At 54.8% G+C, this 14,114-nt stretch overlaps 4 protein-coding genes across 4 annotated transcripts; 2 read left to right on the forward strand and 2 right to left on the reverse strand.

The window, feature by feature from the left end:
* Positions 1-92: 92 nt before the first annotated feature.
* CLUP02_02170 (JmjC domain-containing protein) lies at positions 93-5,315 on the reverse strand (the record flags this gene model as incomplete). The annotated part of the gene is made up of 3 exons (XM_049281204.1): positions 93-1,013; positions 1,077-4,892; positions 4,968-5,315. The coding sequence occupies 3 exons, from the start codon at positions 5,313-5,315 to the stop codon at positions 93-95; spliced, it is 5,085 nt and encodes a 1,694-aa protein (XP_049137161.1).
* A 475-nt stretch (positions 5,316-5,790) lies between these two features.
* On the forward strand, positions 5,791-6,294 carry CLUP02_02171 (uncharacterized protein; the record flags this gene model as incomplete). The annotated part of the gene is made up of 1 exon (XM_049281205.1): positions 5,791-6,294. One exon carries the CDS (start codon positions 5,791-5,793, stop codon positions 6,292-6,294), a length of 504 nt encoding a protein of 167 aa, XP_049137162.1.
* A 2,076-nt stretch (positions 6,295-8,370) lies between these two features.
* On the reverse strand, positions 8,371-10,371 carry CLUP02_02172 (PAP2 superfamily protein; the record flags this gene model as incomplete). The annotated part of the gene is made up of 4 exons (XM_049281206.1): positions 8,371-8,453; positions 8,519-9,783; positions 9,845-10,061; positions 10,197-10,371. The coding sequence occupies 4 exons, from the start codon at positions 10,369-10,371 to the stop codon at positions 8,371-8,373; spliced, it is 1,740 nt and encodes a 579-aa protein (XP_049137163.1).
* A 2,258-nt stretch (positions 10,372-12,629) lies between these two features.
* CLUP02_02173 (short-chain dehydrogenase) lies at positions 12,630-14,055 on the forward strand (the record flags this gene model as incomplete). Its single annotated transcript, XM_049281207.1, has 5 exons — positions 12,630-12,948; positions 13,074-13,277; positions 13,488-13,574; positions 13,705-13,797; positions 13,907-14,055. 5 exons carry the CDS (start codon positions 12,630-12,632, stop codon positions 14,053-14,055), a joined length of 852 nt encoding a protein of 283 aa, XP_049137164.1.
* Positions 14,056-14,114: the final 59 nt, after the last annotated feature.

A 14,114-nucleotide genomic window follows, 5' to 3' on the forward strand; every position in this document is an offset into this window, starting at 1 on the left:
CGGTATCGTACTGGAAGAGATTTGGTTTCTGGTTTTCGAATCGTAGACTAGTCAAACATGTACACGTGCCGTGCAGGCCAGGTAGTGTCGCATCAGCCTTGGAACGCAGCGCGGCGGAGATTCTGCATCATCCTCTCGACGATGGCCGTCGAGTCCGTAGGCACATCGGGCAGAGGAACGTCGTCCTCAGGAGTTTGATGGGGCGGGGGTAACGATGGCTGCGCTTGCATTTGATGTTGTTGTTGCGGCGGTGGTGGCGGCTGCTGCTGATTCTGCTGTCGATAATGCTGTTGGTATTGCTGTGGCGGAGGATGCTGGTGGTACTGCTGATGATGTGGAGGCTGCCAATGTCCCGGCGGGGGCGCCCAGGCTTGGGGCTGCTGTGTCTGCTGCTGCTGCTGCTGCTGCTGCGTCGGTCCCCAGTTTGAACCATGACTCTGGTAGCCTGGCATGGCAGCTGTCTGTAGAGGAACCGGCGACGGTGCGGACTGATGGGAAGGTGCTGTAGGCGTCGGCGGATTCACGCGCGGGGTGAGGGCAAATTGGGCCAAGAGCTCTGCTGGGTTGAGATGCTCAGTCCGTGGTCGGCTCGCGGGAGGGAACGGCTGGGCTGATGGCGTATCGTAAGCCTGAGATTGAGACTGGGTAGACTGTCGGGGGAACGCCGTAGTCATCGATTGATTCGTAAAGGGCATTCGAGAGGTTGGAGCCGGCACTGGTGTGTGCGGTACCGACACGGGGGCTTGAGCTACGGGAGGCGCCGTCTCTGTCGTTGGGCCAGCTGATTTTGACGATTGAGAAGCCGTTTGCGCGGTATAGCCATTGGTGGCTGCCGTCGGCGGTTCCTGGGTTGCATCCTTCCCGGGGCGAGCAGCCGGGGGTGGGTTCGTACCTTGAGCAGACGCTCCAGTTGTTTTCGAACTGGTCTTGGATGGAGTAGCAGCCGAAGGCATCTTGCCCATGGCTGCGAGATACTTGGCCGGGAGGGGAACCGGTGTCTGCTTCTCGGGGATCTATCATTGAGTCAGCTTGGGCTTGTTCTACTTGGGGAAATGTCATGTATTAGGTGGTCATACCTTGTACTGCACCTTCGGCGCAGCGGGCTTTGCTGCAGGCTGAGACTTCGTCTGGGTAGACTGAGGCTGGCTAGCAGGAGACTGCTGAGAGACAGGCTGTTGCGAGGGTTGATATTGTGCTGGTTGAGTATGTTGAGGCTGAGGATGCTGCTGTTGTGGCTGGTTTGCCCAACCTCCATACTGCGGCCGGATCGCTGGATGTAGCGGCGCCGACTGTGGCTGCTGCGGCTGCCAGCCCTGACTTTGGCCATGCGAGCTGGGTCGAGAGTTGCCTGATGCAGGAGAGGGAGATATCGATGAGTAAGATGGCGTCCTGGCGTGATTCTGAGGGACCTGCGGCGATGGTGAAGAATAAGGGGCCGCTGTTTTGACACCATACATTCCGATAGAACCTTGAGGCATGACATTCGTGAGTGTGTTGTGGTATGGACCGCCGTAAGCAGGTCCCTGCGGGCCCGTGTTCGGAGCGGGTGTCGGCGTGCCTCCCTGAATGGAGCCTTGCCGGTTTTTGAAGAAGGCTTCTGGAGACGTCCTCATGAGATGAGCTCGGAGGTTACCTTCATATCCGTTGGTGAATCCTCCCCATGGAGCATAGGGAGTTCGGTACGTCTTCGAGTCTCTACGGAGTGTGTGAGTATTATTAATCAAGTCCCTAGGGTTGGAAAAGTCTGACCTGTTGTGGTGAACCTGGAAGAATGCATATTTCATAGCAACAGAAGGCGTTGGTGCGGCCGAGTATCTCCGATGGTTCTGCTGAGTTGAGCCTTGCGAAGTACTGTGTGGTAAAGGAGGTCTGGAGTTCTGCGACGGCGTCGACCACGTTTGTTGCGTGGACCGCGCGCTGACTGCGGGTTGCGGTCCCGGGGTGCTGTACGGGCTCGACCGTTGCATCGAGTTCGGAGCCTCGTAGTAGCCCTGCCCAGCTGGAGCGGGACGAGGCATATATTGTTGATGTACGTCGGGAGCAAACTTCTGTTGAACAAACTGGGTACCCGGGATCGGGTATCGAGGATCAGCTCCGAAGTGGATCTGCTGTCCTCCGGGAGTCGGGGGCGCAGAAGCCTTGGGTGTGGACTTTTGCGTGGTGAAAGAACCGGTCCCAGCGTAGTTGGTTTCGACAGGTTTCCTGGGTTTGTATACGTATGGCTTCTCCGACTTGGGCCCATTCTGAACAGCGACTCCAGGCGTAAACACTGGCAATGGGGCTGGTTGTGGGGGAACAACCGACACCCTGCGATGCGACGTGCTTGCGGAAACAGGCTTGGGAGGCTTGGGAATGGTGTCAAGAAAGTTGCTCTTGGGATTGTGCAGCCGCTTGGCGGGATCATCAGAATACTGTGCCTTCGCCTCCGTCGACGTCTTGCCGAGATAGTGCCAGACTTGGCTGTCCTTCGACAGATCAACCTTGGTCTGGTTTGGATTAGTACACTCGTTGCATGGATGGAACTCTGCCCATGTGTAGCCTTCAACAAAGGGAGCATCTTTGCGGGGAATCTCATCAGCAGGGCGTTTCGCATTCAGTCGTTCCTTTGCCTTCTGCGATGATGGCATCGGGATAGCCTTGGAAGACGCCTTTGGAAGGTGGTAGTCAGATGGGTCGGGCAGTAGAAGCCACTTCCACTCAACCTCGAGACGGTCACTACAGCACGTCAGAATTTGTTGATCAAAGTTGTCGATAGAGACATACCCATTAGGAATGATATCAAGGAGGAACATCTGCTCATCGGCGCGATTCTCAACCACGACACCGGCAAAGATGTCGCCCTTGAAGTACTGCAACTGGCAGATGTCGCCCTTGGTAAGTGCTGCTGCAGCCTCGCGAATCCGCACATCATCCTCCAAGGAGTCACCAGTATGTTTCCTATCACGCTTGGTACGATGGAAGCGACAGCTGAACTCGAACGCTTGCTCCTTGTACTCGGTTCCATCTTCGCCAAAGACCGGGACTTCGGCTTCTTCGACAAAGACACCCGCGGCAGCCGCGCATGTGGCGTGGTAGGCCCGAGCACATTTCTTCTGGGAGCACTGGAAGCAGGCACCCTTCTTGGACCGACAATAGAGACACTTGAGATCCAGGCGTTCCTTGTTGATGTTGGCAACATTCGCAATGATCTCCTTGTCGTCGACGGTATCGATGTATGTCTCGGGCAGGTATAGCGCGCACATCCGATGGGCCTTGCGGCCATCGTCTGTTGGCAGGACTTCTGCACCAGGGATATCGCTGGGGCAAAGGCAGCACGTCGGCTCTGCGCGCGTCTTGACCTTGAGACGAATCCGCTTGGTCTTTGCCCTGCCTTCTTTGTCCCCAGCAGCGCGCTTTCGTTTGCGAGCCGACTTGACAATGCCGTTACTACCAGGAGGAGACGGAAGGCCAGTAGCGTCGTCTTCATCCTCATCCTCGTCCTCTTCGTCTTCTTCGTCAGTTTCCTCGTACTCGGGAGTGGGTTCGCCACGGAGTTTCCGTTCGATATCGTATACGTCAACCCACACGCTATCTTGCGCCTGTGCGCACTCGCAACGTTTGGCGATCTTGCCCATGGGAAGCCAAGAGTCGAGCGCAAAGTTGACAGCCTCGGCGCAGTTGTAGCCCAAGTTGTATCCAGAGTGGTAACCGTAGGGATAGGTTACGACGAATTCACCCGGGTACGAAACGCACTTATTAACGGTGATATTGTAGTGCTGCTTGAGGTGCGATGGGGAAATCAAGAATCCCTTGTGACGGAGGAACTGGTCGCAAGCCTTGGCGTCCGTGGGCCAAATGTTCTTCATGGCAGCCTCGAAACGGCGGGCGTCAGCTTGTGAAATGCTGTACCATTGTTTAGGGGCGCCGAAGTGGAGATAGTTGATGCTGTAAAGATCAACGTCCTCCAAATGCCATGCGAAAGTGGCCTTCCACATGCCCAAGTAGAGGTAGGCCGTGTTAACGCCGGGAACCTTTGTCCCAAGAACGTCCAGCAGGTTGGGAAGCTTGTTCAAATTCCACATTTCTGTCGATTCGTCGAAGAGAGTACCCATGAGATCTGCGCCGTACAACGGCGGGGCGTACGTGAGGGTTTTCCAGTATATCCTCTCGAGTTCCTCACAGCGCTCAGGGGTATAGTCAGAGACATCCATCTGATAGTCAAAGTCTTCAAACGCCTTTTCGTCAATCATGGCGGACCCTTCTCTCTTGCTGTACTTCCGACGGGCCGAAACAGTCTGAGTCTTTGGTTTTGCTTGTCTCGCGCCACCCATCCGACCCATTCTGCCAACGGTTGGTGGCTCATCTTCGTCAACATCCATTCCCGGGTCTTCTACAGAGTCGACGACTTCTTCTTTCTTGACCTTGACCTTGGGGTCCGCATCCGCAGCCGGCTTAGGGGAAACGGGCGTCATCGGTCGCTTCTCTTCCTCTTGTTCTTCTTCGGCATCGTCCTCATCATCCTGGTTCTTGCCCTTGGCCTTACCCCGGCGCGGTCGACCTCGGCCCCGCTTTCTAGACCCGGCCGACGTTGATTTCGCTTCTGTACGAGGTTTGGGGGCGGATCGGGGTTTCGGCTTTTCGACGTTGGCTCGGCGCTCGCCTCGCCGCGCTGGGGGCTGATGTTCGCTCTGGTCGCAAAGTTGTCGCCACTGCGGGAGGTTGTAGGATCTTTGATGAAGAATATTGACTTGGCGATAGGTTCCATTCGATCCCATGATGTCTTGTTTAATTGGTTCTCTAACTCGGATCTGCTTCACCAGGTCGTCGAGTCGGGGGAGGTTTTCCTTCCACTCGGGAGGAGGGATAATCTTGACGATGCCGGACTTCATTCCATAATGATCGACTTTGGTCATCTACAGTCACAGTCACAGTCAGCCGATGAAAAGACACGGCGACAAAGGGCACGAAAGGGAGAGGCATGGGCGTACGAATAGCTTGAAGTCCTTGAACTGATGCATCGTGGGCCTGAAGACAGGGACAGTCCCGGACCAGTGGTCGGGAAGGACTTCGCCAATGTCGTCCTCGGGCGGCGGCGCCTCATCTTGGGTCGCAGGAGCAGCAGATGGGTCAACGGCATCGTCGTCGAGGTCGCTGAGCTCAGAGTCGCTGGCTTCCGACTTGGGCGCATTGTTGCTGTCGGGGGGTGAGTGGAGGAAGGCGGGCTTTGCACATTCAATCTGGCCAAGGGTCGGCTCCTCGTCGTGGTCACCAGTCGTGGATTGCGCCGGCACAGGTGCAGGCTCCGAGACTGGAGCGCTGACAGCGTCGGTCGACATCGTGGAGGGGACTACATGCGACCGTCGATGCGCTGGAATTTTTCTGCCTCGCACGTCGTCAAGAATGGTCGTGTTGGGAGAGTGGGCAGGCTTGGTGTTCTCAAGTCGCCGAAAATATGAGGTGCAGACGTCTGGTTGAGTGCGGAGAACAGATTCGTTCGGTTCTTTTGGTTATCAGATCCTGCGGGGGGTTGGCCACTGTAGAGTATTCGTAGAGGGAGCGGCAGGACTGAGGAAACTGCGTCTGGCTGGGCTGGCTCGCTAAATGGGCCGATTTTTGGCGAATCTGGGCCGATGAACCAGGGCTGGCGCAAGCAGGGCGGAAGTTGCACCTCCCCAGGTTGACGGTTACTGTTAGGTAAGGAAGGGAAGGCAGGTACGGTCGGCAGTCGTGCAGCGCACCTGACAAAATAAATCAGCCTACTCAAGACGAGGGCTTTTACATTAAGGCCAGAAATAAGGTATTCGTCGGCTGATGAAAATCTTCAAGGTATTGAGGGTACTCAAAGGGGTCGTGGCCTCTGCTCCTTTTGCCTTTTTTTCTTTCGTTGCAAAGAGCCAAAAACCAGAGGTGTCGGGTCGAGAAAGAGCTGTACCATCGGGAAGATGCGGCTGCGGCTGTGGTTGCTGTTACTTGCGCTTGCTGCTTGCTGTGGGGGAGCGAACGGGTGGTTCAGGTACGGAAAGTGCGCGGGCACCTCACCTTCCAATTCTCAGCATCCGACGGGGCAGGCAGGTGGGCAGTGTTGGCGACCCCCTTCCCTCTTTTGCCTTCGTGCCTTCCAAGTTCCGTCTCTTCCCCTTGACTTCCAGTTCCTCGCTTCCAAGGTCCACACTGATTAGATCTGCGCTAGTCCCGACTGGGGAGTTTCCCCTGTGCCTTAGGCACGCGAGGCAAATGCAGAATCCGGCACCGGAGTGCAGGGAAATGACGTCGCCACGTGAGGGCAAGTCGAATTTGCAACCACAGCGAAATTGATCTAGCCTACGCATTTGATTGCGAGTTATGCGCGCAACTCGGCTCAGAAATACCACCACATGGGCGAATCATTAGCTATAAATGCACTGTCAGGTTCAATATCTCGATGGCTTCATCCAAAAATGCGCAACTCATTAAAGCATCCAATGGTCTCAGATCCTGTGGAGCCGGGTTGCTTTGTAGTCAAAGCTGTCGCCCTTTTGTGTCTAGGCGTGAATTGCTTCTTCTCCCTGACATTTACCGTTATAAATGCTAGAAATCCAATCCGCACAGAAGGTTGTGGGTCCCTGCCATTGACTGGTCTTTGGTGTTTGGAGATGCCGTCGCTTCCGGCAGGCCGTAATAGCGGACGGCGTCAAGGGAACATCGCGCCAGGAACGGAATTGTGAATCGTTTCCCCTACTGGAAAGCTTCGACCAATGGAGAGAAGCATCAAGATCTGATAATCTCGCATGGCACTTGGAAGCTCCAAAGTCTCCGGGGGGTGGTGTGACCCATCCAGCCCTACCGGTCGAGAGCATCCGCCGGCCGGCAGCGGATCGTCCGATGATCCAATCTACCGAGTACCCTGGCCTGGCTGCTCGGCGGAGCGAGCATCCTGAGGTGAGGTAGGTAGGGGAGAGGGGCTGCCAGGAGGAAAGCTGGCTCCCGTACGCATCACTGCCTGCGATAGCTTGACTTTTACCGAAAGCTCCCTAGTGAGCTTGTTCAGTCGAAGGTCTGCCCATGTTGACAGTGGCATCGAGTCTCGTCGGGGATGATTATCGTGACCAAGTTCCCACGTATCTGTTCCTATGAGCATTATTGTGTGAACCCCTTATCGGACCGCGCCCGCCTACCTAAGGTAGAGTCCAGCATCATGAGTCGACTCCGCACTCTCCACGGTGCGTGAGGGGCGAGGAAGCTGGAGCCGCGAAGATCAGAGTTGCAGAACCCCCCACATACGTCCCCAACCATGGAGGATGGGGTTGACTTGACTCCGAGGGGGGCGTGGACTTGGGCCTCCTCGAACGTGGTCTTTGATCGTACACCTGCTCCGCTACAACGAGACGCCGACGAGATGTATCCATGGTGGCTAGATTTCCTGTGATATTCGTCAACATTGTTTTCTCGTGATGGAAGTCATCTCTTGCCTTGAGATTCCAGACTTCAAGCACCACTCGTGAGTGCTGGCGCTGGATCTGCCCCATTACTTTCGAATGACCCTTTTTGGCCCCTTCATCAATTGCTCATCATGAGCCATCAAGGTTCTCATCAGCAACATAGATTTGACCAGATATCACTAAGGATGATGGCGGCCCCAGCTACAAAGGGTCTCCCACCCAGTCGAATGTTGAGAGTGACAGAGTTGAATTTGGTTCGGCAAGAAAAGTGAGGGGATATTGTATGCAAAGCACGTCTGAGGAAGACAATGCACTAAGTACCCGTACCTAGGCAAGTATGTCGGCGTGGCTGTCGTGGGTCTCAACCTGTGCCTATCAACCCCCAAAGGCATCCCACCTTCCCATCACCTTGCCTGAGATGAGGTGAGGTGCCATCATCTTAGACAATCTTCAGTGACACTAGAGCCGTGACTGGCCCATAACAACGTGTTCGTCTCACAGCAGAGGCATGGACAGTAGACAGTCCTCAACTGATGTAGCGCGCCAACAAAGCTTCTCTCATTCACCTCTGATGTCTACCTCGGCAAACAAATCACACAATAGTACCACCTAGAATCAGATAAACTCTTCTGTCCGCCTTTTGACGCCAATAAATTCATAGCCCTTTTCATTACGTGATGAAGGAAAATGGCGTGTCTGATATACCGTCATAAAAGTAAATAAAAAACCCCGCCACTGGCTAAATGCAATTGCCAGAAGAATGTACAATATGATCGTGCTTCGTGAAAAAAAGGTTCTATGCGTCTCGTTCTCTCCCCAAACCCCTCGATCCTCCCTTCGGCAGGTCTCCTGTGCAACGTTGCCGATACGCCATGCGAGAAGTTAAGAACTTTATAGAAGAGATATATGTGAATAGAGGGTACCCCTCTGAGCGGTCGTGAAGAATGTATCCCATCCAAAATCTGGGATTGGTTTACGCGGTGCGGAGATGGTTCGATCCAAGGCCGATCAACTCGAACATGATTGGGATGAGGCCGACGCCCAGCCAAGCAATACCTGTCGGCATCTGTCAGCAAATGTGGAGCAAGGTCGGATCATGCGGAAGAGGGATGGCGCTTTACCTGTATAAACAACCAGCTTGGTCACCACCTCAACATCGTAACGCACTCGTGGGCGGATGAGTCGAAGAAACATTTCCTTCTCACTCATCTCATCCTGTTGGCCGACCCTCAGCTCCACCTCTCCCTTCTCCTCGCTCGGGCTCGCCAGCACGCTCCCCGTACCCATCATGCGCTCAAAGTCGTTAAGCGAATTGCCGTGGTGGCCTTGAACACCAGACGTTGCTCCCTTCCCTTCCCAGTCGCTGCTCTTCTCTCGAAGCTCGTGCACACTGCCCTTGCTCTTGATGCTGCCATTGCTTCCGATGCTCTCCCGACGTCGTCGCTCGCGGTATGCAAGTGTCTCATACGCATCAGCAGCACTCTGTGGTCCGATCGAAACTGAGCGACCACGCGTTGTCGGGTGACGAATGGACTGGACTACACGGGGCAAGTCTCTGACGTTGGGAATAAGCGTATCCATCCTCGAGCCCGGGTCAATAGACTTGTACATGGACGCTGGTGTAAAGAAACGTCTGGGAAGATTCCACTCGACCTTCTCTAGGAGACGGAAAAGGTGAGGCAGAACTCTGAGCATGGTAGGTTTCATGACCTCTCGCCACAACAGTATGACAACTACGCCGAATACAACCCGGGCTAGTACAATGTGCCAGCCCAATGCATTGAGATCAATGGACTCAACAGTATGGGCAGAACCTCCGAACGAATCGATTGAAGTCCGCCCATACATCCATGTTCCGATCTCCAGGCCAATCACGACTCCAGCAAAGGCTACACTGTCGTCGAAACAAGGGCAGTCGTCCGCCGGCTCGGGGTGTATCCTCACGAGAACAATGACGACGAGAGCAGCGATAACGGGCGCCCACCATGAGCTGCTGTGCATGTAGGCGTCCAGCGGCGGGCCGTAGTGGAACTCGACAAGAGAGATTGCAGCACCCAAGACCGAGCCCACGATTACGTCGATGAAGCCATGCATACCACAGTACAGCCGACCGAGAATGATGGAAATGGCATAAAAGTACGACAAGCCCTCGAGGACGGTCTTGGTTGTCTCTGGCATGGCGTTCTCAGGACTCCTGAGAAGCAATACTGCGTACACGGCCACTGACACGGCGTTGGCGCTATGGGTCGAAGGGAAGCCATATTCCAACGCAGCAGATCCGGACATGGTGATTCGATGCAGTGGCGGGGACAGCGGTCTGGGTAGAGAGAAGAAGTCCTTGATAAAGCCGGTGAAGAAGACACCCTCGGCCAGGATGTGGATAACACTGTGAGATGGCAGCTTGTTAGATATTTTCTATAAAACTATGCGCGGCGAATGATGCTTACCCTTTACCAAAGGAGGCGTACCCGCACCAGAAGAGCATGGGTAGACCGATCATGAAGAATGTATGAGTGCCGAGGTTGGCCGTGATCGCAAAGTAACTATCGAGCCACGGGGTGCGCATCGTTTCCTGCAGATAGGCCAGGTAAGGTGTCTCCCATCGGATCAGTGGCAGCAGCGACTGCCGCAGTCGATATCGCCATGGCGGCAGCGCTCTCTTGTCTGTGAACAGGCACGGTCAGCTCAAGGCTTGGAGGCTTGCGTACGGGCAAGGTATATGGGGCACTTGTCGATGCGCCAGGCTCAAGACAAGAGCGACAGCGCGAAAGGCAGTGCCGGGAGAGTGTAGCAGCGTACAATGATCGAGACTTCTCAAACCCGCATCAGGGGCGTCACTGGGGCTCTTGACTACGATCAGAGGCGGGGCGGGGGCCTCGGCGACAGCAGCTGGGTCGGCAAGCTTTAGATTCGCAAGGGTGGCGTCCGGCTGGGGATTCGGCGCAGATGCGGCGCCATTGGTATGGCTAGTCATCGAGCGGTGTCTAAGGTCGTGGTCGTGAGGCATACGGCCATTCGTTTTCTCGTAGTGTGATTTGATTCTCTTCGAGTTGTGTTCGGTCTGCGTGGTGCGTATTCGCGGGTAGAGTCGCAGGTTCGGAGGGGGTGAGGGAAGTGTTCGGTGTAAGGCGTTTAAGGTGGAGGGGAAGCAGATGCGGATGCAATTGCTCGAAGGGTTGGCGAGCAACTGGGCATCCGGGGGCGGTTAATTCGCGAGAAGGCCGAGGAGCGAACGATGCGCTTGCTGGGAGAGAAGAGGGATCGCCAACGACTAGAAGATTGTGAGTATGTCGCAGGAATCGAGATTTGGCGTCAAAGGTTGTGGGAGGGAAACGATGGGAGTGCAGGGGAAATTTGCAGGTGCAGCAAATGGATGGTAGTGGGATTGCGATGTTGCGTTCGCGCCACAAACGGGCGTGGGAACCTGTAACTGGAACTCGAACTGGAACCTGCTGTAGTGGTGTTGTGCTGGGCAAGGTACATTTACTTGGCTTACCTTGTGGTACTTCTCGGACGATGTACCTTTCTCTTGAGGGGTTAGGTACTCTTGGACGCCGGATGAGGCACTCGAGGCAACCTAAAGTGTATTCTTCAATACTTGACTAGTACCTTGTGAGCCAACAAGAAATGAGCAGAGAGGTCCTCTTGAACGGCACAACGGGTAGAGTGAAGAAAGAAGGAAGGAAAAAAGAGACAATGAAATCTGGCACGGAAGGGTCCCGCGCTAAGGTAGCGCTACGTTGTGTCAGGCGTTACGAACACCTCATGGAAAGATGGAAGCATCTCAGATGGATCGGTACCTGACAGCAGTACACAGTACAGTGACAGATAAAAGACACCAGTGACCACCCGCCATCCCTAGGTGGGTAGCACCTTGGACTTGCACCTAAGACTGCTCGCCCTTGTAATCGACAACGGCGGGGGCGCTCGCCTTAGCTCTCCCCAGCTTCCAAGTAGGTAAGTAGGTACCTTGGCCTTTCACTTTCACAGGCTTCGGGTACTTATGGAATGTACCTTACTTACCATGTGGACGTCGAGATTCCCCGTTCCCCGACCTTGTACCACCAGCACTTACCTTGCATGGATCGCACAAGTAAGTACCTCTAGTACGATGTCAGTATTGCACTCGTCCTCCAAAAGATATCCCAGCATCCAACGCGGCATACAATACCTCACAAAGGCTTCGAGAGAATCCACAGACAAAAGGGCACGAGATCATGGACCTCGACTCGGTCTTTCTCTTCTTCTCTTCATGCACCAGAAGGAGTGGAGTCCACTGGTGGCACATCGTCAACGGACGGACATCTGTCTCACCATCAAAGAGCTTGAATATGAGATGACGAAGAAATGTATGAACAGAGCAAATGGGGCGGGAGCGAGCAAAGTAACCACCAAGCCTCGGGATCAGATTCTCCCTTCTCTTCTCCCCCCTCCTTCCAAGAAATACCATCCAGCAGCCAAAGTGTCAGACAAAAAAGGGCCACTAGGACCATCCCGAATAATGCCATTGTTACGCGCACACAGACACCAACGGCCGCCCAAGCTAACCTCTCCTCAAACAAGCATCTCCCCAGAATCAACAGCCTTCGCTCTCGTCTCATCCTGTCTTGGTCTAATCCTCTACACAGTATGCGCTAAGTATCGTCTTTCGCCAGGGAGGGGGGGATTTCAGATGCCCAAGACCATTCCGCATTTGCATTGAACGAGTCCGAGGGCCCTTTCTTTCTGCCTTTCGAGAACACGACACTCTGACCTCACTGGTCTTTGCTTGTCGTCACTCTCGTCGTTCTCCTCTCATCACTACCAAGAGACTGTACTGTAAGTGCCCTCTGGTGCCTCAGGTTGCCTTGAGTACCTACCTAGCCGAGTAGTGTACGATAAGGTAGGCGGGCGGGGGCGGGCAACTGGGTGCCTCTTCCAGAAAGGTTACACGGAGAATGCCATGCAGAATACAACGACACCCCCACCAGAATTCTACTGCACAGTAGACTCAGGCATCTAGTATCCTAGACATTCTACGTAGTATGTCCACAAGTCCAAAGCTTCGGAGCTCCAGAGCTCCCTTTCTACACACCTACCTCACCTCACCCAACCAATAAGCTGAAGCACTCGATCCTCGTTGACGAGCACCATTGTACTCAAACTCCCGTCACGCCGGAAAAAAACTGCTCTCATCAGCAAACACGGGTTCGACAACAGCTGCCTTACGTCAGGACAATCAACTCCATCAAGATGTCCGGCGCCCTTCTTCCCCTCCGAGCCCGGCACTGCCTCATCACCGGCGCCTACGGAGGCATCGGCGCCGCAATTGCCTCCCGCTTCGCCGCCGAGGGCGCCCTGGTGACCCTCCTCGGCCGCAAGGAAGACAAGCTACGCGACCTCTGCGCTCAGCTCCCGCCCTTCCGGGATCACCGCCTCGCCCCTCTTACCTCCTCTGCCTCTGCCTCCGCCTCATCGTCGCCCTCAGAGGCTAAACCAGCCCATTCTTACGCCGTCATGGACGTCTCCGCTGACGCTCGTGATGAGGCTGTCCTCGATGATATCTGGGTTTGTCTTTTCTCCCACCCATCTTCCACACCTCCACCTAACATCAATAACACATCAAAAATACTACATTGAGAGAAACGAGGCTACCTAGCTATCGCACCATGAACAAGTAGACACATTGACTAACAGGGACTTCCCCGTTCCCCTTCTTCAAGAAACGTACGGGCCAGATAGACGTCCTTGTCAACGCCGCGGGTATTGCGCAATTCCAGCTGTTGCAAAACACCTCCCCACAGGCCGCAAGAGAGCTCATCGACACAAACCTCATGGGCACTATCTTCATGTCTAGGTACATGGCCCAACGCATGAAGCGCAGGCGCGCAGACAGGGATGGTAAGTCATGGCACATCGCTACAACCATGCATATTCACTTTTCCCACACAACCCGTTGTTGCCACACACGCGATCGATCCGATCGCAACAACCACCTGCACCGCACAGATGCGCCAGCCTCATGCCAACGATGTGCTGCATACACACACATCACATACACGCACGCACCGCATCGACAGCCCCGCTAACCACGCGATCCACTCTCTCCAGCCTGCATTATCAACGTTGCTAGCTTGCTGGCCGAAAAAGGCAGCCCTGGCACCAGTGTCTACGCTGCATCAAAGGCCGGTATCATTGGTAGGTTCTTCTCTTTTTGGTCTCTGCTTCGTCTCTCATACATCGCGGGGTCGCCGTGGCTGTATCCTTTCTAGCCCATCCCCCCGATTTAGTGAAGCAAGTCTAACACCTCCGTTCCGCTCTTCTGAAGGCCTCACCCACGCCCTGTCCGTCGAGCTAGGGCCATTGCGCATCAGGACCAACGCCATCGTTCCTGGCTACATAGAAACAAACATGCTTGCCGGTAAGAGACCCTCCGTTCATCTCCCACTTGCAGGGCCGACCTCAGAGGACCCCATACACCAAATATCCTTGGTTAGGTAGGCCAACAGCTAATATACAAATTATCACAGCAATGTCGAGGGAACCTCTTGAGAAGAGGATACCGCTGGGTCGCTTGGGGCGGCCTGACGAGGTCGCCGACGCTGCCGTCTTTCTTGCTCAAAACGCCTACGCCAATAACTGCATCCTGAACTTAGATGGCGGGCTCAGTGCTGTCTGAGCTGGCGTGCAGCTCCCATTTTTACGTAGAAGGGGCACCCTTGGCTTGGAAGAAAGTGG

This window comes from Colletotrichum lupini, chromosome 1 (genome assembly GCF_023278565.1).
Source record: "Colletotrichum lupini chromosome 1, complete sequence".
In the NCBI taxonomy this organism is placed as follows: Eukaryota; Fungi; Ascomycota; class Sordariomycetes; order Glomerellales; family Glomerellaceae; genus Colletotrichum; species Colletotrichum lupini.